The following is a 20,550-nucleotide window of genomic DNA, read 5'->3' on the forward strand; positions in this document are numbered from 1 at the left end:
TGGGGAGTTGCAAAAGAGCAAACCATCGTACTGTATGACACAAAGTGCAGACTTCAAGAAAGAAACGAACATTTCTGACAGGTAAATCTAAATATCAAAACATCTTTCAGGGGTCTTATACCTCCCCTAAGGATCAAGTCAATACATTTTTAACCAAACAGGACTGTTCAGCATTCACAGGCCTCAAAACTGAAAGAAAGCCAAAATAAGATACAAACATCTCTGATATTCTACTCTTAAGTATCAATTCTGAAGGCATATCAATCAGACATTAAAAGGCTCTTTCTTCATCACATATATTCTCTCAGCCATCTTCAGGTTTCTTAGGTAGAGCTTTATGCATTTTGACTGCACCATTATTCCTGCAAATGCAATAAACTCAAGAACCAAGCCAGGCCTAACCTATTGAATGTTTGAAACATTGCATCATCAACATAGCAGTGGCTGGAATCTGACCAAAACCTGAAAAACTCACCTTGCTTAACACATCAGCAGTTAACTGGAAATTTTAAGGAGACAATTAATACTTCACAGGTATCTCACTTCAAGGATGAGCAGCACTGCAGATTCCTGGTTTGGGCAGCGTGACAGCATTTACTTTGTACAGATTTCTAAATGTATTCACGTTATTCAGCTGCTAGAGCGTGACAGTCCATAAGATCACTCTGAACTCTGACGTAAACCCAAAAGCCAGGTTACTCAGTTAACTGACAAATCCCATATGCTCTATCTCAAGTCACATACAGAAACCCCCTACACCTGACTGCATTTATGGCAAGGATGCTCCTGCAGCACAGACTCCAGAGGCCTGCGTTTGGTTGGTCTCAGTTTAAAAATCTCTATCCAGGTCCTCGCTCAAAGAACACAGCACCTGAGGACACTGCATCCTGCTGACTACTGTGAAGGGAGGGAACTGCATTTTTGCCACCCTGCTCTGTCTTGCTTGTCAAAACAGCTTTGTCTGGAAGCTGCAGAAGGGAGTGCATCAGCACGGATCTAGGAACAAAGCTATACAATTGCTGTGGCAGAATTAAGTGGAGGATAGGAAAATATTGTATAACATACAATAAACAGAGGGTATTTCCGTAAAGTTATTAGCAAAAATGGTTTTAAGATCTTCACATTTTCATAGCCTATATAAAAAGACCAGAGTTTGAGAGGTAGTTTGGATCATATACCAGTAAGAAAACTATTTGGAGACATCTCAGCATTTTTAATCCAGTATAAAAACTTAAGATTTCCTTAATAACAAAATTTGGTTTCCAAAGGAATGTTTTTTCAGAAAGAAACATAAATATGTGCCTGAACAATCCATATGAGATTTGATTAAAATGTCTGCTTGCTGGAAGAGACACAAAAAGGAAATCCTATCACAGGCAGCATCTTTTTCACTAGAGTACAGTTCCCAAACCAGAAAAACTTGAAGCCAAGCAGGAAGTTTGTGTTAGGTGTAAGTGGCAGTTTGGGTGGCAGGGGACTGGCTGCAGAGGTCACCCCTGTGGTCCCAGTTTGGCAATGGACAAAAACAAGCCACCACACACCAACACTGCAATCACCCAGACATAGTTAAGAAAGAGCAATAGCCACTGGGGGCAGGGGACATAGGAGGAGGTGGAGGGGATGCATAACAGGAGACATGAGAAGGAACACGTGGAAGGGGACATTATTGGGCACAGGGCTGGAGACACCTTCCTGGAACAAGGCACTTCATGCCACCTCCTAGGGGACTGAGGCCCACCGAAAAGCCCACACCAGAGCAGAGAAAACAAGTAAGAAGGAAGAAACAGTGGCAGAAAAGAGGAAGCAGCAATAAGTGGGAAAAAGGAAACTGCCATGCACTGATCCCAATCTCCTGTGTCACCTGTCACCTCATCAAAGGGACTGAGCATAATGTCCAGTGAAAAGAAGGGGAGTGGAGATGAGGAAGAGGAGAGGAGATGTGTCTGGACTGAAGTTGAATCTGAGGAAGGCCAGGGAAAGACATTTGCCAAAACTGCTTGTCATCTTCATTTCTCTATGAATGTCTAAATTAAAAGGATTCCTGCTTGGGAAACAAAGGCTTCACAGGCTTTCCAGTTTCTCAAAACCTTCTGCTTCTCCAGATTCTTAACGTTTCTCTACATTAATAGAGAGCCTTTAGAGTCATTTTACAATACATTTCATGAAGAGCTTTCAATGCTATCCCATCAACCTTCTACAGCTCTGCTAACAGAGCACTGCCTGATCACCTTCTAACTACAGTTGTCTTATCAGCTCTTCAACATCACTACCAGCTGGGGCTAAAGACTGACCCACAGTTTTGGAGCTTCATCCCTTCTGCAGTGAAAGAAGCAAGCTCATTCCTCAGCCTTTCCACAGGAATTTCAACGGCTGTCCTAGCATAATGTTAGTATAATATAAAGACCACACAGGAATGCTTCCTCCATGTCCCAGTGAGAAACAGGTTTCTCTCCATTTCACTTTGCAAGAAACTCCCATCTACACAGGCAGTGCACAGAGAGAAAGCAAAATCTTTCTATTCTGACTGGGGTGGCAAAATCAAAGCAAAGATTTACAAAGTAGGCTTGGCCATATATATCATTACCACTGCAAGATGTGAAATCTCAACTTTCATGAAGCTGTATTCACATGATCTCTTAGAGATGGGGAACAAATTTGCTCAGCTCTGTTTGCCACACACTTTAGGTGAACTCAAAAGTTGTATGGCTTCTCTAAGGCGCAAGGCATAAGCAGTTCAGTCAGCAGAGATCCTGACAATTGGCTAAGGCTTAGCACAGTGCTAATGAGGCTTCCATTTGCCAGCAAAATACAGCGGAGGCAAACTTCAAGTCTTACTGCATACCCAAAGTGCAGAAACATGGTGGTGCATGGAGCTACTGCAGGTTCTTTCCATGGCTTAATTTCCAGCACACAGCACAGGCAGTAACTAAAAGATGCTTCTTAGTTTCCCTTAGCAGATGGAAGGAAAAATGGGAGATGAGCTTAGTACAGCAGTGGTTGTGTTTCCTTAATTTTAACTTTGTAAGAACAGCTCAGCTATTGCCCTTTGAGAACTAACTGCAACTCTAGCGCATGACAGAATGTCACTCTAATTTTTATCAGCAGGGACCATATACTTAGGACTCATACTTTGCATATGTACATTTATATGTACTTTTTGCATACTAATAGAAAAAACAAACAGTATCTACCCCTCTCGCCTAAACTCCCATGTTAATTTATGCTCATTTCAAGGTCTGCTTGAAATCTATCTATCATGACAGATACTTTTTAAAAAGAAGTCTTCTGTTGTCAACTCTGCTTGCAGAAGCAGTACCCACTTTTCAACTTGCAACGGCACTTTATCTGTTATCAAATGTTCTTCCATACACATGGAGACAAGTTCTAATCTCTTCTCACACATGCCAACACACTCCAGACCAACTTGGTCAATCATAAAAGTTGCAGTCTATCTTGAGCCTGGAGGAGGTGATCCTTGAAAAAAAACCTGCTCTCATCATCCCCACTGATCTCCAGGACAGCCTCCCTTGGGATTTTTCCAAGCAGATCCCACAACAGGCCAAAGGCTGCTCTCCTGAAGCCCATGGCTGTGACCCTGCTTTTTGACTTACTCCCACCACTCTCAAGAGCCTGAACTCCACCACCTCATGGCCACATTACTGACCAATCCCTCCTTGCCTGCAAGGGTGAGGTCTAGCAGAGCCTCTCTCCTTGTCAGCTCCACAATCACCTCTGATAACTTCTTGAAGACACCATCAACACACTCCAGAAACCTCCTGCATTGCTTGTTCCCTGCTCTCTTGCCCTCCCAGTAGGTATTGGAGTTGCTTAAATCCCCCAGGAGGACCAGGAGCTGTGAACATAAGGCTCCTCCCAGTTGCCTGAAGGCTTCATCTACTTGTTCCTGACCAGGCAGTCTGGAGCAGACATGCACCCTAATGTTGCCCACAACAGTAGGCTTGCCAGCCCTGACCCATATAAACTCTTGACTAGAGTCAGAGCAGAGCTCCTAGGCCTCCCCCCAGCACCTGCTGAAAGGGTGCATCACCCTCTGTGATGGTGAGCTAGCTAGGGCAAAAGCCCAAAGCACCCTTTGATCAAGAACAGCTGACAGAGCTTGTGAGGAGGTGGTAGAAGTCCCAGCCTCTGCTAGCTGTCCTCTCCCAGCTGCAGCAGCCATTCATGTTCCTCACACCACTCCCAGAGGCCCCCCAAGAATCCCAAAAGTTCTCAGAATATCTAGATCTCCAAGCAGAGCCCAGAAACTGCCACATCTCTACGCTGCAATGGTAGCCAAGTTAGATTGTATCTTAAGACTTGCTGCTCTCCACACATACTTTTGCCATTTCAGTCACCCCCTCCAAGAACCTCAGTTGTCACAGATTTCATGCAACTTTCTTATTTACATGTATTTTTTCTTCCCTACAGTAATGGCAATAAATTATCAGTTTTACAGCAAGAGATAGGTAGTTGCTGGTTACAGAATCTTGTGGAATTTGGAGCAATCCAGCTAACATTGCTTCATTCCTCTTCACTCTAGCAGGTGCGTGTGTCAAACCCAGTAAATGTTGACTTGACAGCCTGATTCAACTTTCCAACTGATCCCACCCTGTTCTTAAGGAACCAGAGCCCCTTTGGTCTCAACTGATCAAACTGGTTGGCATAAATAGAGAACAGGTGCATCTTAAATATCTAAATTAGGTTTTAAGCATTTAACTTATTTTTCTTATTGCCAGACTCAAGAAAAGTATTTCGAGAACAGAAACACCTCATCCACTTTATCCTGCTGTACATCATGGTCCAAAACCACCACTGTCCCTCCTTACGTACCTTCCCTCTCTTATACATTTTAAAAGCATTATAAAAGGTATTTACTCAGCACCATTATATCTGTAACACCACTGCAAAGTAGTAACATGAAACCCATAAAACAGGCTTAATTTTATTGATGGAGGAACTTACGTTTACTGGTCTTGGCCTTTGGATACTAGATGGTCCACTAGTATTGCTCAGCTAACTTCTTCTAATGAGTCACCAAGGGTCAGAAGGGAAGAATACCATAACACTATTATACCAAGTCCAAGCCACCTCATCTGTACACTTCCAAGGAAACCCCACAGTGTCCCAAAAGCAGCTCTGCTCCTTATCACCTGACAGAAGACAGTCCTTTAGCGATTCATTTGCCTATTAAGACAATCCTCTCCCTTTCAGCCTTTTCTACACTGTAACAGGACTGTAAGTCATTTGAGTGTTAGGGTTATATTACAAAGCAATAACCTAATATGATTTGAAAACCAAAACAATTGCAAAGTGGCCTCACCATACTCCGCCTGCTTCCTGAGGGGCAAACATACCTCTTTTTGCAAAGCATCATCAGGCTGTGCATGAAGTTGAACAGCTGCTTCACTTTCAAATGTCTTCCCAGGGGATGGTGTAATCTCTGGGAGAGATGACAACCTCTCTGTGGAGTGTTCAGTGACAGAGTTCAGTTCAGAGCTGGTTTTATTCAGAAGGCTTTCCACCTTCCCAGCGTCCCCTTTCTTTTCAGCAAAGTCTTCCTGGTTATCTCCGTCATCACCCACAGAAGAGTTGAAGCCGTTTTCACCTGGCACCATCAGGCCCCAGTCAGCATAATCCGTGCTCTCCTTCTGCTCATGTTTGATGCTCACCTGAAAGGGGTCCTGCTCCAACTCTTTATAATCATCAATGTATTCAGGTATCTCCTCAAGGCTGGGATCTTTGCCAAGCAGAGACAGCTCCTTGAGGCTACTCACTTCCTCAGATGGCTCATTCTGGAGTCCCACAGAGTGGACCATGCTTGGGATCACTTGTCCAAATCCTAGCAGCGAGGCTGGCCTCTGAGAAGGCCTCAGCACAAAAGTCAGATAGGACTTCACAGTTTCAATTTTTTTAGGTTCACAATTCTCCTTGTGTTGGCAATTCACGATGTAACAGCGTCGTTCAAACATCCAGGACAAGTCACAACCAGATAGGTCACAACATGCTGCGATACAGTCAGACACTGACATAGCATGAGGAACTCGCATAATTTTAGTGGTTTCTAAGTTGGGAGATATTACTGCACCTGAGTACGTGGCTCCTTCTCTGCACTGCTCACAACTGGAACCTGAAACAACACCACCAACGTAAGGCACAACAGTACAACCAAGGCGTAATATAGTTTACTGTGACCAAAAATGGCTTATCACAGGAGACAAGATAAAGACGGGTAGCACCCTGCTTAAATAAGGTTATTTCCTTTCACTAACATCACCACCACTTTTTTTCCCAGCATGTCCCTTTGCAGTAGTATTTGCACTTTGGAGGATTTTTCAGTGTAGGATCTTGATATGTTTTGCGAAGTACTTCTTACTCCCTTGCTACAAATACAAATATATAGAGATGAAAGAGAGCTGCCAATAATTAAAAGCATGAACAGACCAGGGAACACAAAAATCATGGGGTACCTCCGTTACCCCCATATTATAGTGAGCAGAAAAACATTTTAAAACTAAACTCAAATAAGACGCTGTAACATGTCACTGTTTCATTTGAGGGAGAAGGCAGCAAAAAATCTACATAGGAGAAACATTTGCCATCTCACTTGAACTTCATGAAGAGTGCATCACACCAACATAATTGCTGGGGCTAGTATAAAAGCTGCATCAAATTCTCAAACTTTTGCTTCTTTACCCACTACTTAATGTGAAATCCCAAAAGCTTGCTCCAGTAGGGAGCATCTTTCCTTCCTTTGCAGTGAAGTTGTAATCTTTCAGTATGACATCAGAATTGTTTTCATAGCACATCACAGACTGAGTGCGAAATGTTCAAATCAAGCATGAATCAACATACTGTATATCTCAGTCAATTTTTAACATATTTTCTAGGTGATTTTTTCCCTGGTTATAACTGCTCCTCTTCTTTATAATTCAGAATTATAACTGAATTCCTCTCTCCAAAACACAACTTGAAAAATCTAATCATGCTTCAAGAAATAGTTGAGTAAAACTAGGATACTCTTCTTAACATTGTTTTCAACTAGACTTGCTAATTCAACCAATGAAAACAAGATGTCACCACTGTGGAGCTAACACAGTAATGGAAGACAAAGTTGACTCTGCCTGCTTTGCACATCATTAACAGCTGAGTTCTGGCAGCAGAAACCTCTTTATTCATAACAATATATGGCAGGAGAAAAAGAAAAAAGAAGCTTGACTAATGGATTCCAGCTCAAATCCATTGAGCTGATGGGCAGGAAAAACAAAATCAAAGAGTAGGAATAGGTTGGCAATAGGGGTTAGGTCTGACCATGACCTAGAGCCTTGGAGATGCAGATTCTCCTACGCATGCAGTGTATCCAACCACCACGCTACAGTTCCCACCACATCTTCTGGGCTGAACTGCAGTACACTCCTTCCCAATACATGATCTGAATACAGCTACTGAAATACCTGTGGGGCATCATACTGCGTGGAATGAACGTACAGCTTGCAAAGTAGGTTAAGTTCACACTGAGGTATAGAGAGGACAAGACTTTATGATGGTTTTGCAGAGCTGGCTATCTGGGGGGAGGAAAAACATGAAACAAAAAATTTAAAAAAGACCAATGATTTGCAAACAGGTATAGCTGAATAGGAAGCTGACAAAAAAGGATAAACAGCTTCAAGTGCCATTTTTCTGACTCCAGCTACTCCTTCACAGATCTGGGATGCTGTTTACTCTTACACTTTACACTTTCAGTGAAAAATCTATCCAGGGGAACATGAATTTAAAACAACTTATCCTGTTCTAACATAGCCCAGACATGAAGTATCTTTATCTGCACCCAGGAGGTGCTCAGGATTTGTGCCTTTTTTTTTTTTTGTATCAATTTAGTTAACCCTGTAAGTCAGCAGGGAGATGAAAACCAGGTCTTTAATAGGGTAAAACAGAAACATGACTCTGTGTGAATGTGCTACATTAGATCACTGAGATTACCTGAGATCATAGCACAGCTGTTTTCCTTTAGTTAGTTGAACTCAGAAATTAAAGCACTGTTCTACTCTGACCAGTAATGGCAAAAAAATAGCATCATGCAATTCTGTTTACTGTTTCAGAAGTACTCATTCATGTTACCAACAGAAAGACTGCCTCCCTTTATTACAAGCCCTGAAAAACCTCTGGCGCCTGGGCCATCAATAGCCTAAAAGTTCTGCAAGCCAAGTGTTCCCCTTCCTTTTAGCTGTACCTTGCTACATCTACAGTAGGACAACACTGACATATCTAGAGACATAGTCAGGCAAGTTGGTTACCCTAAAAAAAACCCCATGCCCCCCACCAAACCCCTAATAAACACTCACACAGTGGAACATAGCTTCATTTTAAAGAGATTCCTTCCTTTAGTGAGGAAACATCCACACCCTTCTTTGAGCTGCATGCTGCCACTCTTTCACATCTTGGTGCACGAGTCCACTGATGTCAAGAGCCCAGCAGGAACACAGCTGTTCTTCTGTCACAGCTGGCTGGAGAACTTTCCTCAACCAGACACAGAGACGAACTGCAACACCTAAGAGATGCTCTTCCCCCTCTCTGGCAGGGTCACACAACCATGAGCACTTGAATGACTTGGAGGCAAATATTCTTTAGTCAGGCAGTAGTAAATTGTGACAGGGTACCAACACTGGGTTCATCATGGCTAATTATGCTGGCCTGAAATCCTGCAAAGACAGAACTGTCCACTTGTGGACTGGTCTATTTGTTTTCCCTAGCAGCAAGCAGTACAACAAGCAGAAAGAAGGGGCAAGAGGGAATGTGCAATAGAGAAGAGCTCAGATTCAGACCCTGCACCAAGAAAAAGTCACATTTGACCAGAATCACCTCCCACTGCATTACTGCTGGCAGCACAGCACTGAGAGCTCACACGGCACACTGTTCTCACAGCCTGAAAGCCTCTGAGCTGCATGAGAATGGAAGGTCCTACAGCAGTTTCCTACAGGAAAAGTAGGACTGTCTCTGCTTTCTTGACATCTGCTCCCTCCACTCTCTTCAAGCAACAAAGTACTTCCATTCCATTTTTAGGGTTAATGATTTTTTAATCTATCCAAGTAACTTTTACCTCATTTTGGTAAATTTTGAGAGAAAAGATGCTGTAACAGTAAGAAATCAGTTTTGTTTTTCCTACCACCATAATAACACATTGAAACAATTTTGATAAGGTTCTAGAAGCAAAATAAAAATAACTTTTCTGTTAAAATTGCAATCACCTAAGAGGAGAACTTGAACTCCAATTTTCAAGCCAGAGCCAATTTCCACAGTAGTTATAAACCCCTAAAAAGCACAATTTATATCATAAATGCTGAAAAAAGGCTTATACTCCAGCAGCTTTAGTAAGGGCCTATAGAAAGTACTGTCCTGGAAACCAGAAAAGCCATATTACTGAGAACTTCATCAACATCTGAAATGTCACTGCATCAGTTTCTCTAGCAACAGATAACATCTCTGTACACCATGAATGCGTCTTCATTCTTCTTCTACAGGCTATTTTAGGTTATTTGATGTTTCCCCTCCCTTTCTCTGAAATCTCATAGGGCTTTAAACAGGGATACATCTGGGATACCAAAGTGCTCTTCTGGGCCTCAGTAAGGATGCTGACTGCAGATTAAGCACTGCAAGGGGAGGAGAAGGAGAACAAATAGACAAAAAAATGCTCAATTACATAAAAGCAAATCCTCAACACAAAGCTAAATAAAGCCAATAGTATTCTAGTTACATCTACAAACAATGAGCTGCAAAGCTTTTGTGGCCATTACAGCACCCTTTGTGATGTTTATCATTCACTTCTTGTGTCCAGGATCTGTTAAAGCTCCCTAATTAGTTCAGTGGGCCTGATGGTCCTCTCCAAGTATTGTTTCCATTCCATTAATTATCATCCCTGTTTGTCACTGATAAATCAACTAAGTGCTATTTAAAGATGGGAAAAAAAAAAGCAAAAAACCACACACACCTAAAAAACCCTCCCTCCTTTTTTTCTTTTTTTAAGCAGGCTGTGAATATGCTTACAATCCAAATGTGCCCAAACTGCAGAGATCTGGCCTGCCAAAACGATGCATCCAACTGACAGCCCATTCTCCCCTTAATGTACACATGGGCATCTAAGCACACTGAATCACTCAGACAGCTCATCTGTCCCATCAATGACAGTGGATATTTGCAGTTGGAGACTAGAAGGGTAGATGCATGGGCGCAGCCATTACATCCCTCCACAAGGAAACACCAGACCACTTACAGAGACATGGACAATGTGAACTAACCTGGCATACTGCATAACTCACTATAATCTCAGAGATCATAATCAGGCACTATACCATCTTGTCTCTCTGGTAAGACCTGTGTGAACCACAACACATTACTAGAACATCTAGCCATGGCAGTATAAGTAACAAAGGATACACTGCAACCCCAGGCTAATGGTTCCACTGTCATTTCAAAGGCATACCTACATCTTAAATTGTCCTTTGACACTCCTGGCCTGTGTTTCATGCATTAGATACATGGGAAGAAAATGGTGTTCATCTTATTCTTCAAAGTCCAAGACCAGCAATAGTGAACTGTGTTGAAAATTTGTCTTGTATTTAGAAACACCCTCCCCTACAGTAAAGAAAAGGATACTGGTGATGTCTAGCAAAGACTCTGGGATGTCATGTAATCTATGGCTGGGCTGCACGGAGTTAAAAACAGGAGACTAGGCTGCACAACACCTGTGACTGCAATTACCTGCCAATCCATCTTTGCATTTTTGTTGGAGTGGCTAATCTCAGAACAAAGTACCACAATATGAACACACAGTATGAGAAAACTGAGAGTCAGCCATGAGAACACTATTATATTTGTAGAAATGCATTTCAATAGCAGTACTTGCAAGTCCTGCTTCAAATGCCAGATTATAATATGCCTGCTCAAGACGAGAGCTAGGCTGAATTGATTCCAAGGTGTTGGATTCCCAGTTGCAAAGTAACTGTTGTTTCTGTGGTGGAAAGCATGTCTCCTATCTCTCATAGGGGAAAGAAAAAAAAAAATCCTTTTTGGATGCATTAGCGCAAAACCTATTGATTTTTATTAATGACCAGAATAATTTAAATCTATTTCAATATAAGCTGATTTCATCAATGTATGGATATAAGCCAGTGAAATGAGACTGGCATTATAAGGAATGCCTATGTGGAAAAATTAGGAGCTGCATCCACAGGTTTGGGAAGTCAATCATCCGAATTGCATGACATGCTGAGTGGCAGAGGCATGGTACATGGTACACACTACCTATTGCCACATCCAGCTCAAGCCTTCTGAGAGGCACAGACATTAGTCAGTGGTAGATACCTGTACCCATTAGGTGATCTGCCTACTGTTCTAGCTTTGTTTTTCATTGTAGTGGGTTTATGTGGCAAGGTTTTGGTAGTTGGGGGTAGGGGGAAATGGACTGCAGGGGTGGCTTCTGTGAGAAGACACCAGAAGCTGCCCCCTTGTCAGACAGAGCCAGTTCCAAGAGGAACCCACCGCTGGCCAAGGCCAAGCCCATCAGCGACAGTGGTAGCACCTCTGTGATAACATATTTAAGAAGGGGAAAAAAACCACTGTGCAACAGCAGCAGCCAGGAGAGAGGAGTGAGAATATGCGAGAGAGACAACCCTGCAGACCCCCAGGTCAGTGCAGAAGGAGGGGAGGAGATGCTCCAGGCACCAGAGCAGAGATTCCCCTGCAGCCCGTGGGGAAGACCACAGTGAGGCAGGTTGTCCTCCTGCAGTCCATGGAGGTCCATGGTGGAGCAGATCTCCATCCCGCAGCCCGTGGAGGACCCCACACTGGAACAAGTGGATGAGCCCTAAAGGAAGCTGTGACCCCACAGAGAGCCTGTGCTGGAGCAGGCTCCTGGCAGGAACTGCAGACCCATGGAGAGAGGAGCCCACACAGAAGCATGTTTTCTGGCAGGACCTGTGACCCTGTGGGGGATGCACACTGGAGCAGCCTGTGCTTGAAGGACTGCACCCCATGGAAAGGGCCCATGCTGGAGCAGTTCTTACAGAACTGCAGCCCATGGGAAGGGCCCACATTGGAGAAGTTTGTGAAGGACTGTCTCCTGTGGGAGTGACCCCACGCTGGAGCAGGAGAAAGTGCGAGGAGGAAGGAGCAGCAGAGACGAAGTACTATGAACTGATTGCAACCCTCATTCCCCATCCCCCCGAGCCACTCAGGGGAAGGAGTCAGACGAGACAGGAGTGAAGTTGAGCCTGGGAAGAAGGGAGAGGTGGGGGGGAAGGTGTTTTTAGATTTGTTCTTACTTCTCATTATCCCACTCAATTTCATTTATTGCCAATTAATCAAAGTTCCCTATGTCAAGTCTGGTTTGCTCTTGACTATAATTGGTACATGATCTCCCAGTCCTGATCTCGACCCATGAGCTTTTAATCATATTTTTCTCTCCCATCTTGTTGAGAAGGGGAAGTGATTGAGTGACTTACTGGGCACCTGGCAGCTAGCCAAGGTCAACCTACCACATTCATGAAACAGTCAAACACTATTAGCCAAAAGCCACTACACACAAAATAGAAACAAACAAATAAATTTCATCTAAACAGGAGAGATTAGCCCACAATTTCTTTTGACAAACCAGAGCATACTCTTCAGTATCATTCTTAAGATACTCACTAATTAACCCATTTCTCTGTTCTCTCAACAATGTAATGTCAAGCTTTTCTCATATTAAGTCAGCCTTCTCAATATCTTAAGTTAAAACAAATGTAAGAAAACCTTTTTTTTAAAGGAAAACTACCCTTTAGAAGCACAAGCTCATGTGCAGAGAAAAAATGCAGAATGAACATCTAGCAACTTCTGAGCCTGAGTCAATTCACCTTCAAGCTTGCACAAAAAAAAGAAGTCCTTTAAGTCTAAAGGTGAGCATCCACTGATGTATCAACAAACACACCCTGGAAATCAGCAAGTACCTTCCAGTTTAGAGTTAATATTAAGTACATGGAAAACACTGCAAATTATCACAATAGAAATAAATAAATACTAAAATTTATACTAAAATAATGTGATACTAGGATGTATTAGCCCCTAAACACTCTGTGCTGGTACCCGAGATACAGGGAGAGGCTTGGAATACACCCAGCAGTCTGAGTGTAATGGTCTTGTTCTCATATAAATCAAGAGAGCATAGCAAAATTGCAACTACGGAATAAAAACAAGACTTTCTATATGCACATGGAGGATATTCTAGCCTGCTAACAATTAACAGCATTATCAAAAGCATAAAACTGTGACATCCTCTACAGCCAAAATTCAGTATTTACTGCACATTATTGCCTTCTATTGAAGTTGCTGTGGTTTTTTTTCCTGAAGATACTGGCATGGACCCTACAGCAGGTACTCAGTATCTCATAGGAGAACATTTTATTTATTTACAGAAGGCATACTTACTGTTTACTACAGCAACAGAAGCCTCAGCTCCATGTTGTCCTCAAAAAGCTTGGCACTATGAGATTCTCACAGTGATCTTGAGGACTACTTCAAACCAGGTATGAGCACAGCTGTAGTTAATGCCTATCCCCCCTCAGCTGTAATTAATACCTATCACCCCTCATCCAAGTTTCCAAATTCAGTAGTCAATTTAAGACGTAGCACATTAGCAAGGCTCTCCCTCATGAAACAGCCAATCCTGTTTATACTACAGGAGATGAAAGCCAGATAACTGAGTATTATTTTCTCAATTCCTGTTAATATACATACTGCCACCCTCCACAGAATTCAAACACCGTCCTTTCAAGAAATAAACCCCATGTTTGCATATATTGTTCTGTAGTTGCCATGTCAAAACTGCCTGCACGAGATTAAGTCTCCCTACGACATAGAGGCAGTATTAAAAATTACTATCATTCTTCATCTGTCTGATTATGGAAGTAATTTACCTATCTCTGTGGCTGAAGCAGAAACTTACAGGACTTTGCTGTGGTCTTTGAAAGAAAATACATGTCTGTAGAGCAGATAAGGTGAGAGATGTAAGAAGAAAAAAGGTAGCTTAGAACACAAGCAACTTCTCATTCTTAAATTGCTATCCTGCAAGAGAAAGAGAAGGAAAACTCTTTGAACTCTCCCACTACCCACTCTTGCCCCATGCATCTCGCCTGAAACAGCCCTATTGGAATTGGTTCCAAACAGCTACTCACAACTGTCTTCCTCCGTTGCCATCAACGGCCAGTTACAACGCTGTACCTTGCAAGAACTTTTTGCACTGAGGAATCACAAGATTTCCCAGCTCTTGCCTTATTCATATTTCATTCACACTTGCATACACACTCCAGGAACATTTGCTTCACTCATTCTGTGTGACTCACACAAGAAGTAAACTCCTACCTGTAATTGCCCATAGTAACAGGTAGAGAACACCAAGTCCAAATGCCATGCTGCACCAGGAAGGCAGTGACAACTGCTTTTCCAACCAGCTGCGTGGAAATTGTATACCTTAGCGTTGGTTTCCTCTAATATTGTTTACTTCCCTGCTGTGGCCATGAAGCACTGCAACAGACAGCACAGGAGAAAATCGGTCAGATGTGAGCATTAATTAGAATGTCACAGTAAAAGCCATGACAGGTTAAATGTAGGCTTTATTATTAGCCTTTATTATTATTTATTTAATATTATTATTATTTATACTTCCTGACTTCTTGATGGATGACACAGTAGATCAGGCAAGCTGAAGACACAGAACAAATTACCTACCTGGAAATCTCATTCTCTGGAGATGCAGAAATGTCCCAGAAAGGTTTGCACGCTTGGGCTCCTGTACCTCAAACCCCACAAATATTCTGTCTGCAGTTAGCCAGACCCTGGTGTTGCTCTGACTTTAAACAGAAACTAGCAGGTACCCTTAACTGAGGAGTCATGGACAGTATCATCCACGCTAAAATCCATGTAGTGTTAAGTCATCTCTTGAGGCAGCCCTCAAGCTACTCTCTCCCAGCTATCAAGGTAATGCAAGCAGAGCTTCTCCAGAATTTCTAGGGACACATTCCTTGCCAAGACACTAAATTCTCCAAATATGGCAGCCTAAGCAAAAAATAGGCCTACTAAGGAAGGAATAGTTCAAAGCAACATTATTCATGCAAGGAAAAAAGTTAGTTTAGCCAAACTCACAACTCTCCCTCCTCCCTCCCCTGCCACCAAAGGATCCTAAGTAGATGCTTGACCAAAAAACACTTCTGTAAATAAAAACACAAGCAGTGCTTTTTTCGGAGAACAGTACTTCTCAAGACAGAGTATCCCAGGCAATTCCCTTTGATGTTCATTATGTGACTTGGTAAAGGTAATGACTTTCATATTTCAGCTGCCTGTATTTACATATGATAGAAATACTGCTAACTGGCTGCTCTTGACAGGTTCTTTACCACACAATTTTATATGATGAAAGACCATCTTGCTTTATTCCCTTGCTAAGGGAAGAAGGAAGTTACTCAGACATGCTCCTCTTGCTAAGGCTGACTGGACTACAGTAGAAACCCTAGCAGCTCAGCAGCTGGACACCTGCTCTCAGAGAAAGGATCTTTTGTAGATGGCATGTCTGTAAAGCACAGGAGCAACTGGACTGTGGTCTGCAACTTATACTTTTGTGACTGACCAATAAACCCCTACAATGGAGGAAGGCTCGAAGGAGATGGGCAAAGGCAATGCGCCCAGGAAGCTCAGGAAATAAGGTAGGGTGTGACTGACCACAGCTTTTGCAAAGCCAGCCCTGTATTTATCTCAACACAAAGGGGACCAGAGGTTGGCCTTTGTTTTAGGTGATAGGTGCTGTTAAACATCTATCGACAGTTCAGTGGATCAACTGGTGATGTAAATGTTTCTCCCATTTAGTTCATTAGTATGAATATCTCCCTGAGCTAGCCAGACCAGCACAGGGGAAGCGAACACACAGATCAGCCCAATACAGAGCATAAAAACTGAACAACTAACAAAATTTTGAAGACAGCAATGGGCTTGAGCTGACTTCAGCCCACGCATTCCTTTCCAGTGACAGAGGATGCCCAGTGTTGCAATGGTGAGCTTATTGTAGAGACCAGTAATGGGAATCACATTGGTATTGCGATTGAACTGTATACTGCCATTGCTATACTTTGCCAAGTGTAATGTACAATTGCACTGTGATTTCAGTATATTTTGTATTGCTCCGCTAAATCAGAAACCCCATGTCACAACAAGTATCTCCAAATAAGTAAATCTGATATTAAACGTTACACCCTCCACACCTGCAATATCTAAAAGAACCTGGTCAGAGTGTACTGGACTCTGACAACTTCTCAAGTCTGTGGTACAAACACTAACTCTGCTCAAGACATAAGCAAAATGACCACAGAGCATCACTAAAGCAAGATAAAAAAAGAAAATAATAAATTAGATTTAAAAACAAGTCCTAAGTACAAAAAGATAAGGCTTTGGGTAAGCTCCCTGCAAACCCAGGAAAGACTATTATTAACTTTCCAAAGGCCTGATACTTCATTTAAAATATAACCTGACTTTTGTGACCTTTGTTCTATCCAACATCAAAAAAAGTCCCCTTCCTAAGGCAGCTGCAAAGTGGCCAGAACACTGAATAAGCTGGTCTCCCAATTTATTCATATGCTGCACAATTAAAAAAGTTATCTCCGATCACAAGAAATAACTGTCACCAAAAAACACCAAAACACACCACACAATAACACTACACTGTTTCTAGTATGATACTATTTTGATATCTGCAGTTAGATGTTCTCTCAGGAAGCGATTCCTGACAGAATAGATGTAGCTGTGCTCCTCTGTAGTGAGCAGGACTAATTTAGTAAGGCTTCACCTTAGAACAACAGGTTGTCTAGATGCTTCCAGGCACTACTTCTGATACGAACTCTTCAGCAACAGGGCCATTTTTTACTGTCTTGCATTCCCCAATTACTCTCCTGTCCTTCCGTCACCTATAAAGTTATCTGGTTTTGTAACAGACAAAAAGCCCCAAAGTTCTTATTTTTTTAAGCCAAGTCATTCCAAATGTCCTGCTTCGAATGCAGCCACTGAAATGGTTGAGCCCTGGGCAGCATCAGGGTACAGTACCATCAGCAACTGAACAGAAATGAGCACTTCAGCATAGGAGAGGAAGAGTGTTTAAGTCCTGAAGGTCCCACAACATGGAGCATCGTCTTTTTATTTCACTGTAAAGGTGATGCAAATGAAATTGTTTCATTTTGCACTGAAATAAACTATGCAGACTCACACAATCAATCCACAGAATGGTTGAGGTTGGAAGGAACATCTAGAGGTCACCTTGTCTACCCCCCTCTGCTCAAGCAGGACAACCTGGAGCAGGCTGCCAAGGACCATGTCCAGACTGATCTGAGTATCTCCAAGGATGGAGACTCCACAGCCTCCCTGGGCAACCTGTACCAGTACTTGGTCACCCTCACAGTAAGAAAGTGTTTCCTGATGTTCAGAGGGGAACCTCCAGTGTTTGAGTTTGTGCCTGTTGCCAGCTGGTCTGTCACTGGGAACCACCTGGCCCAATCTTCTTTACACCCTCCTTCCAGGTATTTGTAAACACTGAAGACTTCCCTCCAAGCCTTCTCCAGGCTGAAGAGCCCCAGCTCTCTTAGCCTTTCCTCATAGGAAAGATGCCCCAGTCCCTTAATCATCTTCAATGGACTCCCTCCCATAGCTCCATATCTGTACTGGGGAGCCCAGAACTGGACACAGCACCCAAGGTGTAGCCTCACTAGTGCTGAGCTGAGGGGAAGGATCACCTCCCTTGACCTGCTAGCAATGTTCCTCCTAATGCAGCCCAGGATACCATTAGCCTTCTTTGCGGCAAGGGCACAGTGCTGGCTCAGTCAACTTGGTGTCCACCAGGACCCCTAGGTCCTTTTCTGCCAATCTGCTTTACAGCTGGGTGGTCCCCATCAAGTTGTTCCTCCCCATAGGCAATTCCACTTGCTGAACATCTTGAGGTCCCTGTCAGCCCATTGCTCCAGCCTGTCAAGGTCCCTCTGGATGGAAGCACGACTCTCTGGCCTATCCACCACTTCTCCGAGTTTTGTGTCATCAGCAAACTTGCTGAGGGTACACTGTGCCCCATCATCCAGATCATTAATGAAGATGTTAAACAGGACAGGGCCCAGTACTGATCCCTGAGGTACACCGCTAGTTACTGGCCTCCAACCAGAGTTTGTGCCACTGACCATCACACTCTGGGCACAGCCATTCAGCCAGTTTTCAGTCCACCTCGCTATCTGCTTATCCAGCCATTATTTCAACAGCTTCTCTACAAGGATGTTGTGTGAGACAGTGTCAAAAGCCTTACTGAAGTCAAGGTGGGCAATATCCACTGTTCTGCCCCCATCTACCAAGCCAGACTTCCATAATGAAATGACTAAGAGGTTGGTCAAGCATGACGTCCCCTTGGTGAACCTATCCTGACTCTCAGCTATGCAAGCAGTGATCTCCAGTCGAAAACAGATGATTTCTTAAGCCTTTCCAGCTGAACTCACTAGCATGCACCTGCCCATGCTGATCATCTGCACATTCATTCTAACACATTACCCAAAGTGATTATTTTTATGTAGTGTTTTATTTCAGAACATTCAAACTAAACCAGAGGGCCATACAGAGCATATAATTTTTATAAACTTCACTTTCCAACAGTTTTTTTGAATTTTTCTATTGCTTTTGAGAATGAGAACACAGGAACATAGATAGGATGGAGAACCTAATTAGTATGTCCAACTTATTAACACATATATGCCAAATACCTCAGCAGGCTGAGGCAGAGGGAAGATACTATTATGGTAAGACCATAATTTCACACACAGCCTTCTTCCTGTTTCTATGGAAATCTGTCTAGATTTGGAAAAGTTATTAGCTACCAAAAATTGTGATTTGCAGAAGAGCTTATTACTGAAACTCAAGGTTTCTGAGATATTGTGCAGTTGCTGTAACCTTCACTCATTCCCAGAAGCAGCCAAACAAACCAGATACCTAAGAGAGACTTTCAGTCCTTTAGCCTAAGGAAAAACACATCAGGCTCAGTATCAGAACATCACGAGGTCAGAATTAACCCCAATCAGAAGGCAGAAAAAGAATTGTTTATTTTATAGGCCTTTCTCCACTGCAAGGCCAACTTTACTATCTCACTGCCACTAAAAGGAGACAAGTAGCAGCTTCTATACCCTACAGAAGAGTTGACTGAGGAATCTACATGATTACTTCCAGCAACACTAAGAAAAACACTGAAACGCTGTGCAAATGATCCAGATGTTTGCAGCATTACTTGTCCTGAATTCAGAAACACAAGTACTTCTGGCAAACAGTTGTGGGTTTTGGGTATTTTTAATTTATATTAAGAAAACGTGAGTTACCAAAGCTACAAAATGCCAGAAATTAGACTGCATGCACAATCTTCATTGAATCCTTACGGGACACACCATATGAGGGTACAATGAATGCACAAAAGCAGCACTGTGTCCTCCCGGGCTTCTTTGTGGCTACACATCCATTGATATTTAATTTCCACATAATAAAATAGCTTGCGTTCACTGCAAAACTAGCTTGCATTTCCTGATATTAGGATCAAGCTCAGACACAAAGCACATGCGGTCACAATTCAGTGCATAGCTTCTGATCCACAGATGAGAATCTAACTACCAGAAACTGCATGCTTTCTTACACAGTTAAGACAGTAAACACTGCTGCAGTTTATGCATTCAATGCTCCTCTTATCTTCCCCACGATACTGTACTGTTCCCCACAAGTACAAGTTTCACCACATAAACACAAGAGACATTAAAATTTAAGGCAGCGGCTAGCCATGAGATTCCAGCAGTTAAAAATAACTAGGACCACAAGATTAATTTTCTAGCTGAATCTCCAACCTTCACTGATATCACAAAGCCTGTTATTTTTGTAACAATACGAGCAGACAGCACTACTGGTAATGACTGGAATTTCTTGGCTCTTAATAATAAGAGTGACTTGCACTCTTAGCTAGATGAGGGATGGCAGCCTTGAGAAGTGTACAGGCAGGTATGGTAAAAATATATATGTATTATACATATATTGCCTTACTCTGAAAGCCATGTTTTGCTGTTCCAGCTGGCAGCTTCTGGCAGCGCACTGGCCAACAGAAGAAGGGAATTCTGAACTGATCCCTCAATACAAGCATTTTGACTTTACAATCTTTTACACATATGCAGTTGCTGATCAGGACCACAACATCTTTTGGTAAACAACACACGAAGTACAACAGCTTTCCAAGGAAAAGGAATTGCCTGTATTGTCCCCCTTTCCTCCACCCCAAATCTCACTCTGCATTTTGGTTCACCTGGACTTTAATGCAGACTCAAGTAATTTTCTGCCTTAGAGACAGAAAGGGGTCAGCCAAGCAGAACTATATTGTCACCTCCTGCACATAATTAGGCCAGGGCTATAACAGTAAGAAAACGTATGGACTGAATTACCTGTATCTGGGAACACATTGAAATCCTAGAGCTGCAGAACAGCAAA

The 20,550-nt window shown here is 42.7% G+C and overlaps 1 protein-coding gene across 4 annotated transcripts in view; it reads right to left on the reverse strand.

Annotated features, from left to right (window-relative positions):
• Positions 1-20,550, reverse strand: part of KIAA0319 (KIAA0319 ortholog) — a 60,689-nt gene that overhangs the window by 32,858 nt on the left and 7,281 nt on the right. For all 4 annotated transcript variants that reach the window (XM_030042050.1, XM_030042053.1, XM_030042052.1 and 1 more), the window contains exons 2-3: positions 14,389-14,550; positions 5,355-6,127 (exon numbers count right to left, since the gene is read on the reverse strand). In XM_030042050.1, the coding sequence (XP_029897910.1) occupies positions 5,355-6,127; positions 14,389-14,437 (822 nt within the window). In that variant the 5' untranslated portion in view covers positions 14,438-14,550. The remainder of the gene's footprint in view (positions 1-5,354; positions 6,128-14,388; positions 14,551-20,550) is intronic.

The sequence above is a fragment of the Aquila chrysaetos genome, chromosome 18 (assembly GCF_900496995.4).
Source record: "Aquila chrysaetos chrysaetos chromosome 18, bAquChr1.4, whole genome shotgun sequence".
Taxonomy (NCBI): Eukaryota; Metazoa; Chordata; class Aves; order Accipitriformes; family Accipitridae; genus Aquila; species Aquila chrysaetos.